The sequence below is a fragment of the Cryptotermes secundus genome, unplaced genomic scaffold (assembly GCF_002891405.2).
Source record: "Cryptotermes secundus unplaced genomic scaffold, Csec_1.0 scaffold49, whole genome shotgun sequence".
NCBI classification, from domain to species: Eukaryota; Metazoa; Arthropoda; class Insecta; order Blattodea; family Kalotermitidae; genus Cryptotermes; species Cryptotermes secundus.
This window is the reverse complement of record NW_019744106.1, coordinates 1311897-1338820: the sequence shown is the minus strand read 5'-3', so window position 1 is coordinate 1338820 and position 26924 is coordinate 1311897. Positions and strand designations below refer to the sequence as shown.

Below are 26924 nucleotides of genomic sequence, written 5' to 3'. Positions count from 1 at the left end.
AGGCAGAAGTGGCAGAATGGTAACTTCAAGATACAAGTCCTCAATAGATTTCATGCAACAGTTTTATTTCAAATATAACTATTCACAGGATAATGAAACAAGTGTTTCATGTGAAGATAAAAAAAGGAAAATATGAGAGTTAAATTCAGTAATATTACATGAATTACAAAAATATACACATCCCTTTATATGATGTTAAATAAGATACATCTTAAGGGTATTCACATTCCATATAACAACATTTTGCAACTAAACAACTGTCTCAACACAAAGAATATATTCTCAAACAAGTTAGGATATGAATAGCAGTACTATTTTCTGGTATGCAATGTGGTGTGGTCTTTAAGAAATTTACCAGTGTTTCGGAAGAATGTACTGCCTCCATCTTCAGGACAGAATAAGCCAGGCAATCAGTAAGCACAGTCTCCTTGTTGTTAGCTTTCCTGACTTACGATTCAACCCCGTAGATGGAAGCAGTATGCTCCTCCAGAACGCTGGTACACTTCTACCAGGCTACATGGTGTCACGTTCCAGAAGACAGTGATCTTCATAATCACTGATGTGAGAACCTCAAATCTCACAAGCTGTGAAATGTACTCAATGTAACAATTCTAGCATTTTACTCTGGTTTTACCTTTAGAAGCATAAACATATCCATGTTTAATTATTTAAAAAATATGACTTATAGCAAAACATGCTGCTGGCCATCAAATGTTTGCTTTATTTTTCTCTGTAACTTTTGTTCAAATGTCAATGAATATTTACAAAGTCCATCTGTGATGCACACAGAAAAGCAAGTTGACAAAGTATCTGCTATTGTTGTCAAATTTTAACCAAAATTGGAATGTGTTGACAAATTTTAGTACAACTCCCCAACATCAAACTTCATGAAAATCTGCTCAGTGCTTCTCAAGCTGTTACAAGCAGATGGATGGCAAGACATGTCATGAAGCTAAGAAGCAAATTTTTGCAACTTTCCTTGCACACATGCCAAAAGTAAACTGAGTCGGCAAGGATAAGTACATACACTGAAGAGGTTTCAAAATGAATAATGTCTCCATATGAGATTTGAGGCTCTTATGGCAGTTAGTTAAAGTTACCATTTTCTGTGATGTGACACCTTGCAGTTTGGTAGATTGTTACCAACATTTCAAAGGAACTGCTGTATTCATCTTCAGGGTAAAATAGTATGCTGAGCCTTGAAAATGTGGTCCTATATATCTTAATTCTTTCACGCTACCAATTTATATTATTCTTTATTCATTTGATTCAAATTCTTGTTCAACTTCCCTCCTCCTACATTTTACCCCTACATTCGCCCTTAGCACAACTGTCACTTCTTGGTGCTACCATCTCCTATTGGACAGCCCACAGCTCTGGTCCTGGTTCTCTTTCCCAATATTAGGATCACTTATTTCCATGCTTCGCTTGCTCTTGTACACTGAAGATGGATGGATGTAGCAAGTTCCTCCAAAACACTGGTAGCAATCTACCAGACTACGCAGCATCACATCTCAGTAGACCACAATCTCCAGTTCCTCCATATTTTAAATGTTAACAGCGATAATGTACTTTTCCATTTTGCATATTATATGAACATAACTGAAATGTTTTGCATATTAAATGTGAACTGCAGTTAACATTCTTTGAATGGACCTCTAGAATGTCTTCATAGAGCTACATACTCCGAAACTTAGTCTTGTGATTTGTAATGTTTGTTGTGCTCTATTGGATATCAGAATGAAGCATTTACATTTTTACAATTTCAGTGAACATAGTCAAATTCAATCAACATGTCATGTAATTATACCCACTGTCTTCAATATATAATTTTAACTGGTATGAATTTTACAAATGTTTCCAGTTTTCCTTCTGCTACAATAGAAGAGTCAGACTGGATGTTGATTCCCTCGGCATCGAGTATTAACAGGGCACTTTCCCAGTACAATGGCTTCAGTTACTAGGGTTTGATTCATGCAGTATAACTTTCACTACTGAAAGCCGATATCCAAGGCAACGAATCGTTCAAAGCACAGCAACGCAGGGACATAATAAGATTAACTGTTGGGAACAGCATGGCATATTCAGTTGGCTGAAAGGTTAAGTAAAGAGGCAGGAGTCAGACACAGAGATGAGACACAGTCATACTGAGAAGAAGGAGACTAGAGGCTAGACACCAGTGCAAGATCCAGACAACACTGAACGATTCATTAGCAAGGAGTTAAATGTGTTAACTACTTTAAGCAAGTGTAACTGTAATAGAGACGCCTAATAAATCCATTATCCGACCTATAACCTGCCATTTTTGTCACGCGTACCCCCTTACACATGACAATATAGTGCATAAAAAGAATATACATTAACTGGCATGAAAAAAAAATGCTGGCTACATTGACTGAAGTTTTTCATAAACCTCCCACCCTTGGTGAATGTCAGGCTCATGCCTTAAAACAGGCCTAGTCCATTCCTACATCCTTCCTATCATAACTATTCTACCTTACCTCACTTGATACTACTTGACTTCAGTAGTCACTACAGCATCATAAAATAACCAAATATATACATCTACATATATTGAAACAGTGATGACAGGTAATAACAGTTTCCCAAAAAATGGGAAAGAAATGCAACAATGAAAGTGAAACTGCTTTCAGCTCATTTCAAATATACACACATTTGCCTACTGAACTGACAATTAGAAAAAATAATACCAGAAATAAAAGATCAAACCTACATTTTAAAAAATGGCACTTAAAAACGTGTTTCTGCCTTGTGAGTAAACAACCTGAATTTGTGTGGCACAGAAACAAACTCGGTTCTTAAAAATGTCATGTCTAGAAATAACAACATCAGTCCTTGGCAACACAGCAGACTGTAGTAAAATTAAAAGTGCCCCATCCCTTCTAAAGTAATAACATGTAGTAAAATCTCAGATGAAATGTAATCCCCCCAAGAAGAAATCTGGACCAAAAGAACCACATATTAATGTTTATATGGAATGGGCAGAGAGTTAAGATTTAAAAACTGTTTAAAATGGAGAACATCCTATACTGATTTCAGTGTACAGTTACAAGTCATCAAGCCTCCTCGACTATGTAGTGCAGTTTCTCATTCTTTGTTCAACAGCAAAATTCACTACACTAACACCAAACAATTACACATATAAAAATTATATTTTCGGTCTCATATTGGTTTTTAATTAAATGTGTATTTTGTTAAACTTTCATTGCATCCTGGTGCATAACAACATATTTATGGTCATGTATGATGCATATTTCCTATATTCGAATAGTGACACAGTAACTAACACAGTCTGAGTCCCATAAGAAATGAGATATATGAAAGTGCTGAATTCTAATTGCAGTATATAATAATATAAAAACTGTGCTTTACAGAGTCTTCATTTAGTCAGAAATTATAAAATTTACAAATTCTTAATGTCAGCAAATTTTTGTTATACACAATAAGAGCATAACTGTACTCCAATTTACTCAAATAATCATTCTAAAGGCATGACTCCCTCAAAGAAAAATTTAGAGGAAAATATGAAATTCCTCTATGTAAAAACAAAAAGTAGTCAGATATACACAGAGATGTGTACACGCACAAATACACACACACATCCATCCAGGTAGGAGGAACCTTCATTTAAACAGCATTAAGAATAAGAAACTTCTTTAATCCTTGTGGCTCTTTGGGGGAGACACTGCTGAATGGTGAATACAAATGTAACACATATGTTCTTGTCTCTGAAACTATAACTTAAGGCCAGCAAACACTGATAATGATGATGATAATAATCATCATCATCATCATTTCTTATTGCAAATAGACCATAACACACAGTAAACACATCTTTAGCAAGAGTTTGAGCAAATAACCAATTCTAGGTTGCCAATATCCAGCTATCATAGTGGCTCTCTTAGAAAGCATGCTGTACTTTTACCAGTCATATCATGCAGCAGTTTCATGTCTTTAAATGCAAGTGCTTTCATCCTCTCACCTGTTTTGCTGCATGACGAAGTTTTAAGTATTATCTAAGAGTCAATTATTCAGTAAGACAAATACTGATAACCTGAAATCAGAATACTGAATATTTGGGCCATATTTTGGTCTAGTGGCACCATAATGACATGGTTAAACATAAACTTCACAACTCCCCTATGCCCATAAAAATTCATACAAATTTTGATTACTGAAAAATACATTTCAATACATGATACAGCTCCAAAATATGTGGGCATGTTATCATCTGAATATATGCCTCTGGATGAATATAACTTGTATAACCATCAAAACAAAAGAATGCCACCAGTGACAAAAGCCAATATACACAGTAATCATGACACTGCCATGCAATTTCCAATATTAGGTCTACTTGGCATGTTATAGATATTAACTACACTCCTACTCATTTTATTGGTCTTACTGAGCACATTCTTTCTTTAAATTGATATTTCTGAACAATTTTTTCTGCGATTCTATCAGATCTCTTTATTTCAACATCTTTTTTTCCAACTAATTTTACAGTGTTGTATGAAGTCTGTTATTGGTGAAACACAAAACGTCCGTTACAACACATACATATAGCAAAAATGTATTATATATCATTTTTGTGATAGAAGTTTCTAAGTATACTGCACCCTTATTCTAAAGTATGTGATTTTAGGATGTTCTGATCAACATGACAATTCTAGAAGATTTGAGGGAAACATGCTGTGGTGAATACAGCTAACAGATAAGTACACTGCAGAATTTGGGCACCAACCATCAAACAAAGATAAAAAATTGACACAGATCTAAATTAAATCTAAGATACTATCAACAATATAAAACACAAAAATTATCACTGGTTAGTTCTTCTACACAAACATGGAGATCTTTTTGGCACAGCGATTTTACAAGCTTGTTTTAACATTCTATTCTTTAAGTATTCACATTATATGGGAAGATCAAAATTAGGTCTTAACCAAACATTTCTTTCATGTAATTCAAATATCATTAAATAATAAAATATTTTCTATTAATTATTGTAAAATTTTAGTTTATAAGATTCCTTGACACTTTCATGAATAAAAATTACTGAAAATTTTAATTTGAAATATAACTTGAACAAAAAGAAATAAAAATAACTTCCAGTATTAAGGAACACTATATTCGAAATCTGTTCTTTGAAATTTCAAAACTTTAGGTACTGCACTCAGTCCAAAATTTGGACATTTTCACAGATTCTTAGCATAACTAAAGATTTCAAGAAACCCTAACACACAATGCAAAAGAGATATAATTTCAAAACTGTAAAATATAAATTCACTAATGTTATGTAAGCAAACCAAATTAAGTAATCGGGGGGAGGGAAGGAGAGTACATTATACTGTTGCTCTACTGCAAATCTGAGCCATTTCCAAACCATTACCCTGACAGCCTTCAAAATTGTTCTTTGAACATTAAATCTTCTCTTGTAACACCTAGAATCATAGCTTATCCAAGAAGGGTCAAGCTGGTTTGTAAAGTTGAATAAGAGAAACATAATACTCATGAAAACCATGTCATGGAAATCCATTTTCCCACATTACTTTACCATGCATCAAAATATGAATTACACATAACAGATAACCAGTGTCTGAGTATTTATCAGGTCACACTGCAGCATGCCTAGCAGAATCTGTCCTGTTAGGGCTTAAAGGCCTCATCTGGCTGGATAATGAAAACCACAAAAAGAGATCCTTTGACAAATAAAAGTAGAAATGTTCTGCAGTCTGTACAATCTGGGTGATCACATTGTGTGCCGGATCAACTGCTGGAAGCAGAATAAAACCACTCATCCTCACTGAAGAAACAGCCAGTTTAAAAGGAAGAAGTTTACAGTAGGAAACAAAATGCCTGATCAGAATCATGACCTTTTAAGTGCTCATTCATCTCACATAACCTACATTACATAATAAGTAAGGTTATTATACATAAAGAAAGGAAGCGTTAGTATCATCCTTGTTCACAGTTTCAATATGAATTTAATTTCCTTTTACTTGTTCATGAGCACATGTTAATGTGATGTACTCAGGGTCAGGTTGCTAAATTTGTTTTGTTATCCAATCTTGATAGTTACAGGCACAAAATTCAGAGAGTTTGCAGTTATCATATACCCATATACACTATTACTTAGAATATAAGACACCAATTTTTCCACATTTTCTTTCCAGCTGAAAAACTTGAGGTGCCTCTTAAACTCTGAGGAACTATTCACCAGTGTGCAAACTATCCATGTAGTAGCCTCAGAAAATAAGAATGGAAAAAGTAGTAAGGTGGTGCCTATAACATCGTTTCTTCCAGACAGAAATAAATAAATTTAAAAAACTCCCACTGAAACAGATTGTGAAACATCGTTTCTTCCAGCCAGAAAAAAAAAGCAGCATTGTCCCTGGACACTTATTATCTTCTAAGGAAGGACTCCATTCCCTGGAACCAGTTCCATTTACCAATTACATACGACGACGTTGCTGAAAAGACTAAGGAATATGTAAAATAAATAGATTATGACAATATACTTCATCGGAACAATCAGGTTTAAATAGGGTGATTGCTGAGAACACAATCCTCGACTTACGACTCGTTCGCCAAGGACTTATCTAATGCAGCCATATAGCTGATCGCATTGTGTACATTTGCTTTATCTTATATAAAATATCAACATAATTTTTCTTCATTAGTTGGTTGATCAAAGACAGTGACAGAAAGAGGTAACCACAATCACAGTGTTAGGTTAGAATACCAGTCCGCCATATTGGCCTACATGTTACATTTACAGACCACAAAACTGTGAGAAAAAGTGCCTGCTTCTGTAATAGTTCTGTATTATTGTAATATAGTATTCTAGTTTTTTATTTGTGTGTATTGAGGTTTATTGAATCTGGATTAGACTGCAGAAGAGAGCTGTCTGAATAATGGTAGGAGCTGGAAACAGAGATTCATGCAGACAAAATTTTACCCTATTGAAAATACTACCACTGCCCTCCCAAATATATACATATTCCCTTTTGATGTTTGTTGTTAATAATATGGAACTGTTTACAGAAAATTCTGATATGTACAAAATAGTAACTAGAAATAGTTCAAATTCACATTTCCTCTTATCAAATCTAACAGTATTTCAGAAGGGTCGGCAGTATCTTGGAATTAGAGTTTATAATAGTCTTCCAAGCAATATAAAACAGTTGTCCAGGAATAACAATCAATTTAAGAAAGCATTACTACTGTTTCTTCATTTACATATATTTTATAATATAGATGAATTCTTTAATTATAGGGATAAAATAACTCAATAATTGATTTTATCTGGATATATATATGTATATTATCAAGTGAATATTTTAGATTTTTATACTTATATTGCTATGTTACCATGTTGTTATGGTGTTAATTGAAAAACTGTAAAGGTATATTTTACTTTCTGATTCACTAAATAATTCCATCCCTGTGTGATTAATACAAAAGTTGAATGACCATGTACTTATAATGGCGGCATCATATCTCAAGCAGTTAGTCTCTAGCTTCCCACTGTGGCGGCCTGGGTTCGATCCCAGGTCTGGTCAAGTGGAATTTGTGGTGGACGAAGTGGCGCTGGGGCAGGTTTTCTCTGAATGAAATTCTATTAATTAATTAATTACATTTTTTTGGCATTCAAGGAACAAGGTTAAGTTGGTTCAAATCCTACCTAACATATAGAAAACAAAAGATTGAAATAAAATCATCAAATTCAGTCCAAAGTACCTAATAAAATTGGGGAATAGTAAAACATGGAGTTCCACAAGGGTCAATTTTAGGGCCTTTGCATTTCATAATCTATATAAATGACCTCCCTCCTACACTAAAGACCTCATCAATACCTATAATATTTGCAGACGACACTAGTGTTATAATTTCTGGTAAAAATTGAGACGACTTCTGCATGCTATCAAACAATGTTCTTTCGCAAATGAGTTAAACAGTTTTCTGCAAACAAGCTGTCCCTGAACCTAGAAAAACAAATGTAATAAAATTCATAACAAAAAACTCAGGACAATATCCATTAAACACTGGATATAATGATAAATATATGTAGAAGATAGAGAAAACACAAAATTCCTTGGCTTCCAAACTGATAATCATTGAAACTGGAAAAACCATATCAATCAGTTGATTCCAAAGCTAAGTAGAGCATGTCATGCAGTTAGATTCATGTTACATATCAGTAACATTGACACTCTCAAATCAATCTAGTTTGCTTACTATCACTCTTTAATGAAGTATGGAATAACTATCTGGGGTAATTCATCTGACAGTAAAAAGGTATTTACATTGCAAAAGAAAATTGTAAGAAACATGATGGGTATCAAATCCCGTAATCCTGTAGAGATCTATGTAAGAGACTACAGAACTTAACTTTTCCTTGTGAATATATATAGTCATTAATAAACTTCATAAAAAATAGAATATACAAAACTATAATTTTGCCTGTGGTTCTGTATGGGTGTGAAACTCGGTCTCTGACATTAAGGGAGGAAGATAGACTGAGGATGTTTGAGAACAGGGTGTTGAGGAGAATATTTGGACCGAAGAGATATGAAGTGACAGGAGGTTGGGGAAAACTGCATAATGAAGAGCTTCATAACTTGTACTCTTCTCCACGTATAATTAGAATGATCAAGTCAAGGAAGATGAGGTGGGCATGGCATGTAGCACGAATGAGGGAGACAAGGAATGCATATAGGATATTGGTGGGAAAACAAGAAGGAAAGAGACCACTGGGAAGACCAAGGCATAGGTGGGTGGACAATATCATAAAGGATCTTAGAGAGATAGGATGGGATGGTATTGATTGGACTGATCTGGCTCAGGATAGGGACCAGTGGAGGACTTTTGTGAACATGGAAATGAACCTTCGTGTTCCATAAAATGTTTGGAAATTCTTGAGTAGCTCCTGAATTGGCGGCTCCTCCAGAAGGGCTCAGCTCCATGAGTGAGTAAGTCAGTAAGTAAACTTTAGTACAAATAATGAAGAACTTTTTCAGATGAATGCGGACGTCCACGGTGTTAACACAAGACACAAACACTGTCTTTATAGACCAATTGTTGTGAAAACAACACAGCAAGCCATGAATAAACACGGACGATACTAAGAATCTCCTTCTCAAGATAGACAGGCGGCACAAGTTCAGCCCCCTTCAAGAAAGATGATAGGAGAAGTGACATGAATCTACTTCTTTTATAAATTTTAAGTTAAACAACAAAGTTTTATACACTTTAATACCAGGAAAGCTGCTGTGATTGTGAAAAGTTGGATTTTCTGTATATTGTGTATTCCAGGCATTGTGTGTGTATGTAGTTTAGCACTCGGAACACCATTGTGATAGTGGTTTCCAAATAAGTATCAATGTTCCCTCTGAAGATGATCCGTAAGGATCGAAACATGTAAGGGTGCTAAGTTTTCAAATAGTAAAACTTAAATAGTCACACTGGACGGAGTTGTTTTGTCTTTGTAACTGTTAACCTCTCATGCTTTCAGAAAAGCGCATATTATGCTGGGAACAAAATTTTCAATAACCTGCCTTCTGATCTCAAAGGTCTTATGAATGAAAAAGCACAATTTAAAATAGCACTGAAATGATACTTAAACGCACTCTCATTCTACTCTGTTGATGAATACCTATTGTCTAGAAAATAACTTCTGTATCTTTAAATAGCCTTGTGTGTAGTCACTATGTATTCTTGGTTTCTCCTGTGTGAGAACTCCATCGGTACTGTACATATGTTTTTGTGTTTATATGACATATTCCACATCCTACAGTCATTCTGACTAACTCTGGATTCATGGAATGGACTGCAATGCAATGCAATAAGAACCTAACACAGACATCATATTCAGAGTGAGTCATCAAGCAACATCATCCATCCTCCCCCACAAGGTTAACTGTGAGTCAACCCCAAACTTTCAGTTCAGTCACTACCTGACATTCTTACTGTTCAGTGTGTTCAGTTTTCTACCAGTTTTTACCCATGGAAGAGCATTGTACACATGATGCTGCATTCAAAAGAAAAGCTATTCTGTGGAATGATGAGATAGGTAATCAGGCAGCTGGTAGAAAGTATACAGTAAGTGAGACATGCATGCATCATTGGTGAATCATAAAAACAAAACTGTTTTCATGTCTGAAAAATAGGAAGTCTTTTTCTGGACCAAGGAAAGGGGGAAATCCTGAGACTGATGTCTCTGTTTTGGAGTATTTCAAAGATTTATGAAATAAAGGATTACCTGTCACTAGGGAGGCCTTAATGTCCACAAAAAAAAAGTTAGAAACAGTAACATATCTGTTTATGGTGTGAAAAGTTTATGAAGAGAAAAAGCTTATCATGATGATTAAGGATGAAAACTAGCCATAAACTTCCTTCGGATTTTCAAACTAAACTGACTGAATTTCAGCATTTTGTTATTGATTAAGGTACAAAAACACCAATCTAGTGATAATTCCTAGTGGCATGACAACTTTATTACAACCACCTGGTGTGTCAACTAACATGCAATTCAAGCATCTTTCTGATAAACATTATGATGCCTGGCAGAATAAAGACAATCATATATTGACATCAAGTGCCAAAATAAAACGAGTATCAGCATCAATAATCATGGAGTTCATATCATAAGCTTACAAAGAAGTGCCAGTAAATATTATTCCATGATCATTTTTAAAGTGACATTAAAATGACATTCTTTTGAACAACTGTGAAAAAGTGGCAAGGATGCATCATCTTCAGATAATAAAAGTGCAACTGAAAGGTCATGGATGAACTGCCTGATTAAAAAGATAGAAAGGAATCTGCTTGCAGTGAAAATTTTAAATTTCTATTTCATTCTGGTATATTTTAATTGATGTCTTCTAAATAAGTTCACTGAAATAAATATGACATTCTATTTTTTCCCTAAAACCCTCATTTAAAAATCAGACGCATCTTAAATTTGAGGGTGTCTTATATTGGAAGTAATATAGTATATAAAATATAAATTAGTTTTGTCATCCACTCATGAAAATTATATGAATTCACTATAGCAGTTTGAAATATTATACATATACATAATAATTCTTAGTATATAAATTATTCAGTATGTAGAACTGATACTTCATTTAAGTGAAGTAACTGAAAGTATTCATAAAGTCCATAAACTCTTCTATTGTTCAGATTCAAATCACACCATCCATTTTCTCTTTCTGTACACCTATTGTTCCAGCTCTCCCATTCTTCTTGAAGTCTTGCATTACATGAACAGTAGTCAGTGAAAATTATTAAATCACAACATAACATAAAACTACATGACTGAATTAATACTGAAGCATTTTTTTTTATTGCTAGTGGGGTGGGACTAAGTCCCTTGCACTGTGGCCACTTCGGCCTATTGTACCAGTCCCAGATGATAGGTGAGGGTGATTGTGGAGCAATTGGTGGAATGAAGATTGGTAGGGGAAACAGAAGTAATCGGAGAAAACCTGCCGCAGCTCCACTTTGTCCACAACAAATCATACTTGACCACACCCGGGATTGAACACGGGCCACCGCGATGGGAAGCCAGTAACTAACCACTTGAGCAATGACGTGGCCCCAATAATACTGAAGTAACAAGTGAATGTTTATTCTGAACCCATGTCCATGTCACAGTAGGTACTTACGTGTGGCTAATCCATGCTGTTTGCATTGAGGGACTTCTCTGTCTCTGCAGCAACTGCAGTTAAACCCATATCTGACTCATGTTGCAGTAATCTTTTGTCTAGTTTGTCTACAGTAGCACTAAGTTCCTTCTCCCACTTTTTGTCACTACTCTGCCCTTCTCCTCCATCGATAGGTCGTACTGCCAGCTCTCGCACTCTCTGTTTCAGCATCTCCAGATCCTAAAATCCAGTAACAGGTGTTTTTAGAAAACAGGGGTAAGATCAATATAATGAGAATTTAAAAAATTTGTAGAAATGATTTTATATTGTGTGCCTGCAATATCTGAAAATGGTTTAAATATGTAATCTTAAGAACAAACTTCTAATTATGTACACAGTGAAACTGTGATATATAATGAGCATGGCTACAAGACGGACTGCACCCTAACAACAAGAGGAGGAGATCAGCACCATTAACACATTAATATTACATATGTGTAAAAATCTCATAAAATGAAGGCATTTTGCAGTAATTTCATCACAATAAGTGACTCCAAGCCAACTGTCACTTTTTGCATGAGCTATTTGTGCAGGTTTACTTCTGTACGTAAGGAAGTCATAAAATTGTAGTGATAACCCAGAAGAAACAGAGATACAGGTGCAAGAAATTGCACACTGAATTGAAATTCTCTACATATGCCCTCTGCAAGGCCAGCATTCTGTATTGTTTTTTCTTCATTTCATCCCGTAATTTTCTCAGAAGGTTCTGGTAGTACTTGCCAGTGATGCTGACGCCCTTTTGCGCATAGTCGGTCATGATGACACCCCACCAATCCCAGAACACACTCAACATCACCTTTCCTGACGACGGCTGGGATTTGGCCTTCTTTGGTGTTAGCAAGTCTGCATGTTTCCACTGCTTGCTCATTTCCTTTGCTTCAGGGTTCAGGGTCATAATGGTAGACCCAACATTCATCTATCGTGATCAGGCAGTCAAAAAATTCCACCTTTTCGTCTTGACACAACTGCAAAAGTTTATTTGCCACATCCATTTTTGCTGTTTTTGAACTGGTGTCAATAACTGTGGCACCCTACGTGCAGTGACCTTTGTCATGTGCAACTTGTCATGGATGATACTGAAAACTGACCCATGGCTAATGCGGACCTCATGAACAACAGCTTTGATAGTTAGTTGGATAGGATCAAAGCTTCCACTTGTGCCACAATTCCTGGTTCCTCAGCGAGAGATGGTCTTCCAATTTGGGATTCATCTTCAAGGTTTGTCTGTCCACAATGAAAGCGCCTCTTCCCCCTGACCACTGTGTCATATGATGGTACAACTTCCTGATACACAGCGGTCATGTGGTTGTGGATCTCCCTGGCTGTGACTTCCCTTTCAAATGCAGGGACCGTATCAGAGTGTGAGGCTCCATTTTCTCAACCAATGTCACCATTTTGCTTCTGTCCCTTCTGGTGGCTCCGTCTGTCCACTTGGTGTGGGAAAATCTGACTGTTCGGCAAGCTCAGGAAATGAGCTATCTCCTATAGAGAACGATATTTTGGAATTATGATTTTCTCATGGTGATAATTAAAACATAACTTCCCATCGTATACACCCACTCCCACATACACTTTCATTGTATAGTGTTTAATTAGTTAAGAACAGGGACAACTTTACCTTACCTTACTTTACTTGTGGCTTATCAAGTTCATAAGATTATTATAAATTTTATCAGCTAAGTACAATTCTTACCTCCTCTTCTTCATAATCATCATCATCCACAACTTCACTATCATCCTTTTCACTCACTGCAGCAGAACTTGTTCCAACAGAAACACTTCCTAGAGATCGCAGATCACAACGGTCCAATTCCAACTCATAGTCAGTCAATATTGACATCTTATTTGTTCCATCACTTCTGTCTAACTGAGAGTCCTTCCACTCCTGTACTGTGCCACCACTACAGTGAGTACCGTCGAACTCTGAAACGTCATAAACATTAAGTTCTGCTCCCACTCCAGGCTCCCGTGGCCCATGTGGTGGCACCAAATCATCAGCGACCTTATGTAAACAACCACTACCACGCTTGTAATGGATTTCTTCTGAGATTCTTTCGAGCTCCCTGAGTGATTCTGCATATTCATTCTTAACCTTAGTCACAGCTTGCTGCAATTCTTCTACTCTGTCTTTCTGTGTTGCAAGTTGACCCTGACACAATGCTTTCTCCTCAAAGTATGGCCGTGATTTGGTTATGCTACGGCGAAGACGCTGCTCCAACTGTTGTACCTAACAAAGACAACACTTATGTACTTCACGTACAAACATTCAATGTCAATTTCATACTTCTGCTCTTTAATGTATAATATGCAGGACAGAACATTTATCTATTCAGAGGAGTGGGTACAGCTACTTTAAGGTCTATGAAACATCAATGGATTAGTGGCAGTGCAACCTCAATACAAGAATTTGTAAAATTCATAACTATGGTCATTATAATGAGTACTTGCAATGTCCAAAAATGGTTGAAATATGTAATCTTCTAGCCCAGTTTCTAATTACATATATTACTATAAAGCATGAAAGTTTAAAATATTAATGCTTGTGTGTCAGTTCATTACAGTGCATTCAGACCTCAAAAACAAAAGTAATGAAAAATGCACATACTAACAAGCTTTGCCATTATTTGTTTATTCATCTGTCTGTCTGCATGGATGGCTCAAGCACCATTAAATGGACTGTAATGAAATTTGATATTGGGAAATTTTTACAGAAATCTGCTACCATATTTCAGTTTTGATTACAATAATATAATGAATACTTCACGTGAAAACCAAAGAGTGATTACGCATGCATTTCATTCATAACTCGCTATATTTTTATCAGAACAAAAAATGTGGACAGAGATGACCCTCACATTCTAGGCCTAATGCACTTTTCCCATCATCAGATTTTTGAGACAATTAAACAAAACGAATTTTATGCTGTCAACAAATACTAATGGACCAAACAAGCTAGAACTGTTACACTATGTGAATATTTCCTAAGTTGTTTTAAGTGGATATCATGTAGACATGATAGCAGCGAAGAATAATTTAACATTCTTCACATCTTTAATATTTTCTGAACTGAGAATTACAGATTTTCTTGTAATTGTAATTTAATGAATTAAGGTTGACCTTCTTTTAATCTTCAGTTTCAGTGACTCAAAGTCAATAAATTCATGGAATTCAGATTTTCCTCAGCTTTGTGTTCAAAACCTTTGGTCCCAAAAGAAACCTTGCATAATGGTTTCAATATATTTTACACCAAACAAAAAAAAAAAAAAAAGATTATAAAACAGTTTCAACCATGCAGAGTGAATGGAGGAAATAAAATTTTCTATAAGACTTTACTAATAAAAACAAGACACAAAAAAGACAGATTAATTCTGTTCACAATACTCTGATTCACAACAATCTCTCAGAGACAATGATGATTTAAACAAAGAAATATCCACTGCCAGCCAAAGGATGGCAAACGTTTTTAAGGCTAAATCTCTGAACTTAAAGAGCAAATTTTCTGCATACATGAACATAAATGTCATTCTCATCAACCCCTATCCACATGCAAATTAATTCTTCATTATAAATTCAATCATATTTTTATTAAACTATTGCTTTACAAAAACTGCATACCAAAAAAAATTTGGTGTGCTATTTATGGCATATGTGAAAATGGTTTGCTATAACTGTCACAATAACAAAATTACCTTTTGCTCAGCTGCATTGAAGAGAGTTGCCCTTTTTTGGTGTTCTCTTCCACTTTCAGCCTTCTGGTTCTCTGCATCCATAACCTTTCCGGCAACATGAAAAATATGATTCATAAAAGAGGTACAGGTAACACTGTCCATGTACTTAATCATGTGATTAAGCTGTCATGAAGACAGAGGTATAGCTGGACCATTCTTAACCCTGGCATTAAATGATGGAGGTGACTGGTCAACTTCACACTGTGCTGCTTTACCCCTGGGGATGGAGCCCCCCAGTACCCATAGTGGTCATTCAGCCCATAGCCTACTCACTATACTGACTGAGCTATGCCTGGTCCTAAAGTCTAAAGTATGCAGCAGAAACGATATTCATCATATATTATGAAACTGTTATTACACTTCGATTTTATAATGTATGATGAATATCATTTCTGCTTCAATGACACCGTGTATTAATCACACTGCCTAAGGAGTTAGTTGAAGTCTAGCAGCCACCTAAGTTAGTTAAAATGTAGCCGCCACCGAAGACAGTTAAAATTTAGCAGCCGCCCAAGACAGTTGAAATATAGCAGCAGTTGCGGGAAGAAGAACCGAATGGGTGGTTGGAAGATTTGATGTGATAATTTGTGATACTGCCGATGGCAGTAATTGTGAGATTGTGAATTGTGTGATTGTAAGAGCGAGTGTAACAAATTCGCTATATTCAAATAAGGAGTGAAGTTGCTTGTCGCGTGTTATACAACCAACACGTGACAATTTGGTGTCAGAATTGGTTTACGAACTTGAACACGCCTCAACGAATTATACTGCTACAAAATGGAGAAACAAGATATGCAGCAAATAATCAACATGCTGGCAAAATTACACGCCAACCAGGTGAAGGCAGAGGCCAACCAAGAAAAGGCAGTGGCTCATAGAAAGACAGACAAAGAAGAAATGCTGGCAAGAATGGATGCCAACATGAAATCCTACCAAGAAGAGATGGCGGCCACTAGGAAGAAAGAGAATGACGATTTAATGGCCAAATTAGATGCCAACCAAGAAAAGGGGCGGCTGATAGGAAGGCCGACAAAGAAGAGATGAAAGCCGACAGAAAAGCCGACATGGAAGAGATGAAGGCCGCAATGCGATCTGTGTGGTCAGAGTTGGATGAGACACTCCAACATAGAATTGAAGCTACCCAAGCAAAGACGAAAGCCATGCAAAAAGAAACGGGCACCAGCCACACGGAGATGGGGTACACATTTAATATATTATATTTAAGCATCCTGTTGCACTATACTCTTCTACATGTAATAATACAAATGCCGTCATGAATGCAACAATTTATTTGGTTGTAGTTCTTTGTCTTTTCTTCCTCTACACTACATGTTTCGGCCGTAACTGGCCATCATCAGGTGTATTTTTCACTACGAAGCTGTCACACTGCATACAACCCAAAATCAGTTTTGTTTAAAATCTCACCAACTTATGCTCGTCAATTTTATTTTAGAATTCCAATTTAAAATTTTAAACTTTAAATTTAAAATTCAAAATTGAAAGTTTTAAATCACAGGGATACCTGCTCTGTCTACATGTGCTGCAGCAGTTATTTCTTGAACGGTGCTGAAAACAAGAAATAGCCGCTGCAGCACATGGAGACACAGAGCAGGGATCCCTGTGATTTAAAACTTTAACTTTTAAATTGGAATTCTAAAATAAAGTTGATGAGCATATGTTGGTGAGATTCTAAACAAAACTGACAGGCTGGTGTTTTAGATTTTGGATTGTGTGCAGTGTGACAGCTATGTAGTGAAAAATACACCTGATGATGGCCAGTTACGGCCAAAACATGTAGTGTAGAGGAAGAAAAGACAAAGAACTACAACCAAATAAATTGTTGCATTCACAATGGCATTTGTATTATTACATATAGAAGTATGCATTTAAACCCGAAATAGAGGAAGAGACTATGGTCTGCTAAGAGATGGAGGCACATCTACAAGAAGAAAAGCCAGCCTCAGTGGACACTAAACCTGCGGCAGCACAACAAGAAGAGGTCCCCATAGTGATACCAGCTGGAGAACCTGAAGAAGGAGCAATGAAAACCAGAAAAAGAGATGACGGCCTGCCAAGAAATGGAGGCACGTCTGGAAGAACGGCCAACCTCACTGGACAGGAAACCTCAGGCAGCAGAACAATGAGATGTCCCTGCAGAAGACGCCGAAGTAATGCCAGTCAGAGAACCGAAGAAGTAATGGCATAGGGCCCGAAACCAGCGAAATATGAAGAATTCGACACGGGAAAATTGTGGACCCCAGAAGAAGTTGGCCATAGCCCGCACAGGGATGAGCCACAGTGTGGAAGTGGCATGGCAGAAGAAAACCAGCAGGAAGATGTCCCACAGTGCAACAGTGGCATGGCATAGGAGGAACATCTTCAGGAAATCTTCGACCCAAAGAAATTGTGAACTGTGGAAAGAAATGACCACCACCAGAATGAAGATTACAGAGGAGAATACATGTTGGAAGTGCCCTGAATGCAACACTGGCATAAAGGACAGAGATCTGAAACAGCTACTATGAGTCTGCAACCAATTGAAGGACCCAACCAAGAACGCCATCGGAGGGTGCAGATCAGGACAGCGATCGCACCTAGGAGGGAGAAGTACTCATAAGAAGACCTTCTACAAGATCATCAGCAGGAAGATCGTGAAGCAAATAGCCGGATCTTCTGTCGGATTATGACAAAACAAGGAATGGACCTTATGGAGGGGTAGGCCCCCTCCAAAGCGGAAAAAGAAAAAATGGATCGAGGAGGAGCCGGTAACGTAGAAGTACTGGCCACCCGAGCAAGAATGAATGTGTGATGGATGAATGTGATACAACTGGATCTTCTGGCAAGTTATCAGGAAACCGCTCTAGACGAGCTGGTCTTAAGAGGGGAGCGGATGTAACAGATGGAAAATAGTTGCTGCAAGAGGAGTAGCAGGACAAGAAAGAAGACGTTGCAAGAACAGCCTGCAAATAAAAGGAACGGGGATGTACCGTTAGGCTATTCGGGACGAACAGCCTTAAGAAGGATGCAGTGTGACGTATTGCACTATGGAGGACATCCCCTCCCCCACCAGCAGTGACGTAACAATATCGGGTGCTGCCGCTACTACGGTACCAGGCCGGTCAACACTCCGCCCCCCTCCCTCGCGGTGATGTAGCAGGGGATGCCGTGGTTGCTATGCAGCAGTAAACAACTCTCAACAGCGTTGCCCGGCAACACCTGTAAACACGGCGACTAGGCAACAAGGAAGGGAGGTGTTTTCCCGTTGTCTGGCTGAGGGTTTATAAGAGAACCACACTGCCTAAGGAGTTAGTTGAAGTCTAGCAGCTGCCTTAGTTAGTTAAAACATAGCTGCCGCTGAAGACAGTTGAAATATAGCAGCAGCCGCAGGAAGAAGACCTAAACACGTGGTTGGAAGATTTGATGTGACAATTTGTGATACTGCCGATGGCAGTAATTGTGAGATTGTGAATTGTGTGATTGTAAGAGCGAGTGTAACAAATTCGCTATATTCAAATAAGGCGTGAAGTTACTTGTCGCGCGTTATACATCTAACACGTGATAATACTTTCACAACTTAACTTATTGCCTGATGAAATACAGCCTCAAATCATCATGGAACCTAGAAACTGCATAGGTGGTACCTGCTTCACTAAATATCATGAATCAAACAAACCCTCTCAAAGTAACATAAGCTGTATTTTACATAGTAAATTCTCAAGAAAAGTTTAACTGAAGGCTTTCTTCATGATAACCTTAGCATTAAGACCACAGATGGAGAAGGAACAGTTGAGGTTTATCTCCTTTTCAAAAATTTTGCAACAAGTTAAGAGAAGTTCCAAACCTTGATGGTGGCATGATTAAGCATTTCTTGCCATGCATTATCAAACTGCCACTCGTGCTGCTTGCTGAGAAATCGCTGCTCGGCCAAGGCTACTGTCTCCTTAGCTGCCTGATGAATTTCTGTAACGTAAAACAGCATCTCTACATTATCATCGTAGCCTGCAATGTGTGTCAGGTGGTCTATGTTCTTTATTGGCACTGTGAATTACAGAGGTTACTTAGGATCACATAACATGGGGGTGATTATGAAGCAGTAGTATAGTAGTAGTAGTAGTAGTAGTAGTAGTAGTAGTAGCAGCAGCAGCAGCAGTGGTGGTGATGGTAATCTCCATATACACCATGATGGCAAATTCAAAGCAATATAGCTAGACCAGCTTCAATAATATGCTGTATTATTGCATCTCATAATACATCCAAATAAAAAAAAAACACTTATTTATAAGCTACAACTTAATATGTTGTTCCATCTAATCAAATTCAGTATATATTTACAGCTGAAGTATTGGAATTGCTTTATGGAAATGTCATACAATCATTTCCACTTTACTATTTACAGAGTAAATTTAGTATTACCTACACCAGCAATATTTAAGAGGCATAATTTGATGAACATGTACCATTGGCTCTCTGAAACTGAACAGCTGCTCTCTGGCACTCCAGCTGAGCCTTCTTTGCCACTTCAAGAGAATCATAGTATGGTCGGGCATGCTCAATACAACTCCCCAACTTCTTACTCAGCAGTTTTAAACGACGTGTTGATTCATTCAAAAGCAACCTGAATGCTGTGTTTGCTTCCTGCAAATAATTTGACAAAGCTAATGCTCACTGTCATTTAAATAAAACAGAAAAAATATATCACACTCTGATGGGCCACATCTGGGTAGGAGCTGAATGATCCCACTAGACCAGTGTTTCTCAACCGCTGGGCCAGGGCCCAGTACCGGGCCTCATCTCATAAAAAAAATTACCAGGCTGCAGCCTCACAAAGGTTGAGAACCACTGCATTAGACTACATGTAAATAAAACAATAAGATTATGGTTTACTGGGACATTTAACTACGTTCTGTCAACTGCACTCATTAGTTTCATCACATGTGTGTGTGTGTGTGTGCGCGCGCACATGCGCGTGTGAGTATGTGTGGGGTATGAACAAATTGACGCTGAAACTGGAATAAAGGTTCAGATTCAATTTTTGTGTACAATTATGTTCCGATCATCTCTCAATCTAGAACTTGCCAGTCTTCTGCATTCTCCATAACTTTAGGCTGTCTGCTTCACCTGAATTAAAAAACTATGAATAATGACCATGGTGCCAAAAGGACTGTTTCCATGGGAGACCAGCCAGAAAATTTGCTAACAAACATATATTTATTCCATATAAAAGTATTTTTATTATTATCCTGGGGTATTCAGGGCAGAAGATGAAATTAAAAAAAAATAAATTTTTTGGTATTAACCATTTCTTAAAGAATGTTTAGCATGCCCCATACTAGCAGCCTCCGTAATCTAGGGGTAACATTCCCACCTCATGACTCAAGGTACGCAAGTTAAAACTCGGCGGAGGTCGTGGAATTTTTAAGGGTGGAAAAATTCAGGGAACAAGTCCTCCGGAAGGGACTTTAAGCCGTGGGTTCTGTGTCGTAGATTTATGGCATGTAAAAGATCTTCATGACTTTAGGAGACCTCTGAGCAAAATTAGGCAAAGTTTCCCGCCCAAGTAGTTTCTAATACCTCCGGTAGATGGGGAAGTATCGGGTACCACTGCCAGAAGTGGGCCAACCTCGCTGGCTGAGTGGGGCTGATAGCGAGCACCAGTACTGGAAGGGTATGGCGACAGTAGAAATTAATGGGGACGCATAATGGACCAATAACTGGTCTAAGTGCATGGGGAAACCCACCCCCTCTAATAATGAATGCCCCATACTACAGTTGTTCGGATAGCACTGAATTTTAAGAGGTTTTCTAAATAAATGATACATAAGGCAAAACCATAAACTGTGTATACTTACATCTAATTCTATTTCTAATTTGTTGATTTCATCAGTTGCACTGTTCAGTTTTTCTAATTCAATCTGTAAAGAAAATAAATAGTTTACTTACTATACATATAAACACACAACATGAGTTTCCAACTTGAAAATTTTAATATCTCTAGTAACTAGGCAACTTGGAGTAACAGTAATGAATCTGGCTTCCACTTGGAAGGTGCATTTTTTAACTGCGTCAATTGGAAAAGTCTGTGACCTCATCGGGAATTGAATCCATGACCTTCCAGCTTGTAGCATGACGTCTCAACCAACCACACTACGGAATGCCCCTTTGACTATTATATGTATAATCAAAGCAAAATTTTCTCTGAGGCGTGGAGAAAATTACATTTGATACATACATGTACAGAGTGTACATATGCATGTCTGGTATGATTTTAATGTTTCATATACATACATACATACATACATACATCTGCGTTTCAGGATATTCATAAGTGCAATCTGCACTGAATATGAAACATGTCACAAGCTTTACAAACAACAATACATATTCACAATTCCAACATGCCATATCACAATAACAAATAAACATAAATGCAAACAATGTGCATCTAAATAAATACATAAAATACGCAGGCCCTGAGGTTTACTCAGCCTCTAACAGAAATGAGTACCAGGAATTAATTAAATAATTTTCTTGGGGAGTAAAGCATGGCCAGCGCGTAAGGCTGACAACCTTACCGCCACCTTTGAGCCGATTGTCTAGATAATGTGGGACCCTCAACGTCTCACAACCCTATGGGCCTCCACAGCCTGGTACAGGGATAGCTTTACTTTTACTTTTTTTACTTTTTATATTTACACTTAATGTCTATATTGATGCCTACTGTGGGACATCCATCAGTCAGCATGCACTCCCCTTCTATTCCTTAGCTGCTGATCCTGACAGAAGAGCAAAAATTCATCAACAGTATATGACGGATTATGTGTTAGGACACCCCTTATTTCTTTTATAAACTGTTTTTGTCATGTACTAAATCAGTTAAATAATCAGGCAGACTGTTAAATATTTTTATACTCATGCAACAGAGCCCTTTCTGCCTCACTGCATAATGTGATTGTAGGACATGTAAATTTCTTTCATGTCCTGTCAGTCTCTCATAAACTGAATAATTAAAAATAGAATATTCAAGTTATTTATCATAAAAGTCATCAGAGATAAAATATATTGAGACACCAGTGTTAATATATTTAAGTTTATAAATGCTGGCCTACATGTCTCTCTATGTTTCATCCCCATTATTATTCCAATAGTCTTCTTTTGTATGAGAAAGATCTTGGCCTCTGACGAATTACCCCAAAAAACTATTCCATATCTCATGAGTGAATGAAAGTATGCATGATATATCATTTTAAGTGTTGTAACATTACTATATGTTTTCATAATTCGTATTGCATAACATGCCTTTCCCAATCTGGGTAACAATGATTCAACTTGTGTCTTCCAATTCAAGAACTTATCAATTTCAATGCCCAAAACTTTAATATGAGTTTCCTCTTGTAATAATTCATCGTTAAACTTTAAATGTACAGGCATATTGTCATGATTGATTGTTTCAAATTTTAACACTTTAGTTTTCCTCAAGTTTGGGGATAAGCCACTGTATTTAAACCACTTACTTAAGGAATTTAACATAAGTTTAGACCTTTCTTGAATTTTATCGATATTAATACCCAACACTAATATACTTGTATCATCGGCATACAGCAATGACTTGTTTTCAGTACTTAATGCTGATGGCAGGTCATTAATATATAAAAGGAACAACAAAGGACCCAAAATCGAGCCCTGTGGCACTCCATATTTGACAGTTCCCCAGTCTGAACAGCATTTTCCATTTTCATTATTATAGAGTTCAACTCTTTGTCTTCTCTTTTCCAGATAGAACTTCAACCATATTTTTACTTTACCACCAATGCTGTATGTTGCTAATTTACTCAAAAGAATATCATGACTCACACAGTCAAATGCTTTTGTCAAATCACAAAAAATTCCTAATGAATGACTGAGGCCAACGTTTCTAAAATATGATTAGTTAATGTATTGTGACATGTTGCGCAACGGAGGACCCCTCCCTCCCCAGCGGTACGTGGCGGCATTGTAGCAATGTCGTGACTATGGTAATAGGCGAGTCAACACCCCGCCCCTCTACCCGTGGTGACGTAACATGGGTAACAGGCAACAGCGGTACCCATTGCATAACAGGCAGGCGCTGCAACTATATAAGGGAACTACACAGCTGCCAAAGTTACTTAAAGTGTATCAGCGGCCGAAGACACTTCTCCAGTCAGCAGTTAAGAGTTAAGTGCATCAGTCGCCGAAGTGAGTGCTCAAGGCAGCAGCCTAAAAGTTGAGTTGGAATCTAGCTAGCAGTGAGCAGTAAGGAGTGAGTTGAATTGTAGTAGTCACCAATTTCAGTTGTAACGAGTGAATCGTGATAGTGTGAAGAGATTTGGTTGTACGGTTTGTAAAGTGTGGAAACCCACAACAGTGTTATAATTAATTGTAGCCGATACTTGTAGGTTGTTATACAAACTGATTAACAATCTGAACGGTGTCTTCAGTAACTATATACATTACAGTATATATTGCCATTTCTGTGTTATTGCTTTCTCCAAATTCAAACTGTGCAAAAGACATTAAATTGTTTGTATGTATGTGTTGCTTTATCCTATTGTGCACCACTCTTTCAAAAATTTTAGAAAAACTTATTAGCATTGGTCTATAGTTTGCCATAATTGCCTTCTCACCTGTTTTGTATATAGGTCTTAATGAGGCAAATTTCATTCTATCAGGATATATTCCATGCTCAAAAAATGCATTAAATATGTGACACAATGGTTTACTTATCTCAGTTTACAATATTTCAATATCTTACTAGAAATGCCATTATATCCTGTAGAATCTTTTGATTTTTGCAACATAAGTATGCTCTTTATTTAACAATATCAAAGATGGAATAATATCAAATAATACATAAGTAAAGGAAGTAATGACCATGTTAAATCCAGTTCAAAAGGTTTGAATGTAGTGTCTTTAGAAGTACTCTTCTACCCTGAAGATGGAAGCAGCAGATTCCTCCAAAACACTGAACTATCTATCAGACTACATAGAATCACATTCTAGAAGAGAGTAATCTTTATAATAACTATTATGATAATCTTGACTCTCCAATCTATTAGTATTCTTGGTTGGTAGAAAGGATTTGTAAATTATAGTTGTATCTAAAGGAAAAACAAACACAATTACAATAAATAAAACTCAAAGAATCTCTGCTGAGTTTAGACAACATTAAAATTAGCTTCATTTTATTCAGTCATTGGTTTTATGGTTATCCATTCAGCACCGACCTACAGTTCTGACTTCTTTCCATGTGAATAAGTACCAAATAACAGCAAACAGCACTATCTGAATTCAATGTTCCTTCATTATAAGGGAAAAGGTCATTGTAGTCTTAATTATACTCATCTCATTTATATTTCCTTCTGGAGTGCTGGTTATATGTACAATATAACCTACACAATCTTGTTTACTTTAGTTGTAGAGGTGGGTTTAAAGAAGGCTCCTTGGAAATGTGGCAACAAATGGGTCTTTAGTAGCAGTTCAGGATGATGCCCAAGTCTGGTGCACTGGTAGAATGATAACTGGTGGGTGAAAACCACGGGGCTAAAGTTCTTCCCCCGTACCACTCTGCCCACCACAAAGTTCACAAGAACTACCACAGAACTGAACCAGCGCCTCTGCTGTGACAATGCAGGATCTAACCACCTGAGCCATGGCATGGCCCTGCCTCTCACCTTAACAGATTTTCTCATTACAGGCTTTCTGCAGATAAGGCCTAGTCTCCCCACTGCTGATAATGATGGGATAGCACAAAACACATCAAAGAAACATACACAGAAGTTCACTACATCTTTTTTTTTCTTTGGTGCTACAGCCCCAATTTGGGCCTTGGCCTATCTCCATGAAACCCTCCATTTCACTTTGATTTACTCAATCTTAGACAGTTGGTTAGGACTCCTTGGGCAGGTCATCAGCCCGTCGCAAGGCCTCTACCTGTACACAAACACTGAACATCCATGCCATGAAGGGATTCGAAGATCCCAGCTTCTGAGCGAGCAAAGACAGTGCATGCTTTAGACGGCTCGGCTACCATGACCAGCATTCCCTACATTAGTGTCAGAAATAAATGGTTTAAGGTAGCATACCAATTTGACACTGTTTCAGTCACTCACAATGTTCATATTAAACTTACTGACTCTGCGTTATACTTTTTGATTTGAATATTAAGCCATCTTCTATTTTGTAACAGTATCTAACACATACTGCATGCAGTAAGATATTAAAATAGTAAACACCATTTAGAGGCACTCTGTACATGTGATTGGGGCAGCATTATCTACAGTCTTAGTAGAATTAACACTAACTTATTTTAGGTAAAACAGAACAGATATTTCATTATAACCAAGACCCCAACCATTCCTTAAAAGACAAGTTTTCAAATCCTGGAATCATTTCAACTAAAATACATGTAATGAGATTAGTAGTGTGTTGCTTCGTGCAATGGTTGTCATTGGCTAATTTTATCCAATGTTAACGGGTATGAAAACGTTACTGCTACTGTCATCGCCACCGCCACCGCCAACTACTACTACTAACAACAACAACAACAACAACAACAACAACAACAACAGGTGATTCCTCCTCTTATGTAAGGTGTGAAATTTCCATTCTGTTCCATCCTTTATTTATGTATATGCCAACAGTGAATGGCCTATAATAGGCATTCACTGAAAGTATGCATAACAAAAGCTAGACTAAGGCTAGAACTAGAACTTCGCTAAAATTTAATACTAGGTAATAAAACAATACAGGTAACATCATAAAGACTTTACTCAGTAGAATTAAGCTAAGAAAAGTGTATCCTCAAGGGAGATGTGTTTGTTGATAACATCCAGAGATTTGCAGATGTTGTTTGTAGCTGTGACCCACCTTTTTGAATAAAATAATAATTATTATATTAGGTTAGTTCAGTAACATTTGCCATGAACACCTTTGGAAGCATGACCATCGTTACCTAGAAAATGTATTCTTCCTGTATTACAGTCTATCATTTATTATCTTTATATGCCAAAATGCCAGATCAATCACATAAAATTATCTTTTAGAAAACCTCATGAAACATTCATGTCATTTTTATATTTTAATAGTATTCAGTTACCTGTATTCTGGGGTCCAGATCTACATCACCACTCTCGTCTGGAGCACAGCGAGAATGCTCCATGACCTACTGTGCAGACGAACTCTTCCCAAACGTCTCTCAGTTTCACCCATAAGAAGAAACTGTCCTGCTCTGCTTATTTCCTTCGCATCTATCTCAAGTAATTCATACCTGTCACAAGCGTCACAAGGACTGCAATAAACCTACTCACAACGATGAGTCATTTTCGTTTAAGATTCTATCTGTGCAAGGTCAATGCGTTACCATCTTCGTTATCCTTCTTTCCTCCCACTCGTTGAACTATTTCCTAACGTAAAACATTTTTATTATTTAGATTACTTAGATACC

At 37.1% G+C, this 26924-nt stretch overlaps 1 protein-coding gene across 5 annotated transcripts; it reads right to left on the bottom strand.

Moving 5' to 3' along the window:
* Window positions 1-44: 44 nt before the first annotated feature.
* Window positions 45-26924, bottom strand: LOC111874343 (SH3 domain-binding protein 5 homolog). 5 transcript variants are annotated; one of them, XM_023869774.2, is made up of 8 exons: window positions 26577-26924; window positions 21313-21375; window positions 19921-20098; window positions 19305-19423; window positions 15425-15508; window positions 13429-13962; window positions 11697-11915; window positions 45-6506 (listed from the first exon to the last, which is right to left on the bottom strand). In XM_023869774.2, exons 1-7 carry the CDS (start codon window positions 26637-26639, stop codon window positions 11703-11705), a joined length of 1254 nt encoding a protein of 417 aa, XP_023725542.1. In that variant the 5' UTR covers window positions 26640-26924; the 3' UTR covers window positions 45-6506; window positions 11697-11702. The 5 variants fall into 5 exon arrangements, with proteins under 5 accessions (XP_023725542.1, XP_023725543.1, XP_023725544.1 ...); XM_023869775.2 differs by having other exon boundaries at window positions 45-6456; XM_023869776.2 differs by having other exon boundaries at window positions 45-5800.

Coding starts and splice junctions, on each gene's coding strand:
- LOC111874343 (XM_023869774.2), bottom strand. CDS start 26,639: ATGGAGCATTCTCGCTGTGCTCCAGACGAGAGTGGTGATGTAGATCTG. Junction 20,099..21,312: donor AATTAGAAATAGAATTAGAT/GTAAGTATACAC, acceptor AATTATTTGCAG/GAAGCAAACACAGCATTCAG. Junction 19,424..19,920: donor TCAGTTTCAGAGAGCCAATG/GTACATGTTCAT, acceptor TTTACGTTACAG/AAATTCATCAGGCAGCTAAG.